At 60.1% G+C, this 1,422-nt stretch overlaps 1 protein-coding gene across 1 annotated transcript in view; it reads right to left on the bottom strand.

The window, feature by feature from the left end:
- Positions 1-6: 6 nt before the first annotated feature.
- The window catches only part of CSK (C-terminal Src kinase), a 4,670-nt gene continuing 3,254 nt past the window's right edge, over positions 7-1,422 (bottom strand). The window contains exons 9-12 of the mRNA XM_057368750.1: positions 1,130-1,203; positions 843-1,038; positions 528-614; positions 7-437 (exon numbers count right to left, since the gene is read on the bottom strand). Of these exons, the coding sequence (XP_057224733.1) occupies positions 255-437; positions 528-614; positions 843-1,038; positions 1,130-1,203 (540 nt within the window). The 3' untranslated portion in view covers positions 7-254. The remainder of the gene's footprint in view (positions 438-527; positions 615-842; positions 1,039-1,129; positions 1,204-1,422) is intronic.

Below are 1,422 nucleotides of genomic sequence, written 5' to 3' on the forward strand. Positions count from 1 at the left end.
AAAACAACAAAAAAACACCCACAAATTTTTTTTAAAAAAACAGCGTGGGAGACCAAAACAAAAAAAAACCCCAAACCTAGAAAATAAAAATAAAAACTGACAGATTTGGAAGTTTGGAAGCAACCGGGGGAACTGGGGGGGGTGGACACCCCCGGGGCTCCCTCCTGGTGCCGGGGTGGGACAGGGGGGCTGCCCACACCCTGGTCCCCCCCCAGCGTGGGTCCCCTCCGGCTGTGGGGTGGCAGAGCCCCCCCTCACAGGTAGAGCTCCTTCTCTTTGATATGCACTAGCTGTTCACGGAGCTGGTGGAAGGACGGCCGGTGGCCTGGGTCCAGGGTCCAGCACTTCTTCATCACCTCRTAGACGACGGCCGGACAACCGTCCGGAGCATCCATCTTGTAGCCCTTCTCCACGCGGGGCACCACGTCCTTCAGGGGCTTCAGGGAGGAATTGGGCATGTGAGGGAAGGGAAAGGGGTCAGCTCCCCCCAAATCCAGCCCCAAGGGCACGGGGTGACCCTCACTTACAATTCTCGGATAAGGCACTCGCCCGAAGGAGTAGATTTCCCAGAGGAGGATCCCGAAGCTCCACACGTCTGACTTGGTGGAGAATTTCTGCAGGGAGAGAGGGAGGGAGAGAGGGGAGAGAAGCCCTGTGAGTGGACTCAGGCAGGGATGGGGGGCAGCAGATCAGGGAAAGGGCACTTTTGGGCAACCGCTTTTGGGGTCACGCAGCGGGAAGTGGTGGAAAATTTGGGGCAGCCTGGAATGTTCCCCCATCCTGCAGCCTCCACCATATCCCCACAGCCCAGGCCTCTGCTCTGCTCTGCTCTGCTCACCCACCTTTTCTCTAAGTGCTTCTGGTGCYGTCCACTTGACCGGCAGCTTCCCCGTGTCCTGGGTGGACGAGGCTTCCTTGGTGAGGCCGAAATCGCTGACCTTGGCGATGTTGTCCTCCGACACCAGCACGTTCCTCGCCGCCAGGTCCCGGTGCACRAAGTTGTTGGCTTCCAGGTACTCCATGGCTTCACAGACATCTCTGCCAGGGGTGAGGGCACAGAGGGGTTGGCAGGGCGGCCCCGAAGCGGGGCGGGGATGGGGCAGGGTGGTGGGCACGGCCCGGTACTTACAGGGAGAACTTGAGCAGGCAGTCTGCCCCRAGCACCGACCGCCCGCGGGACCGCAGGTAGTCTACCAGGCTGCCCTGGAYGCAGGGGTGGACAGAGAGATGGGGACATCAGGGGCAGTGTCCCACTGCTGGCCCCTCCCTCGTGGGACCGGGGTATGAAATCCCCTCCCTTATAGGGCAGGACTAAGGGATGTTCCTCCCTTATGGGGCAGGACCCAGGAATGATGTCCCTTTAATGTGGGACAGAACCCAGGGATGATGGTCCTTTAGGGTGGGACAGGACCCGGGGATGAT

The sequence above is a fragment of the Malurus melanocephalus genome, unplaced genomic scaffold (genome assembly GCF_030028575.1).
Source record: "Malurus melanocephalus ecotype Western Australia unplaced genomic scaffold, MMel_1.1 scaffold_96, whole genome shotgun sequence".
NCBI classification, from domain to species: domain Eukaryota; kingdom Metazoa; phylum Chordata; class Aves; order Passeriformes; family Maluridae; genus Malurus; species Malurus melanocephalus.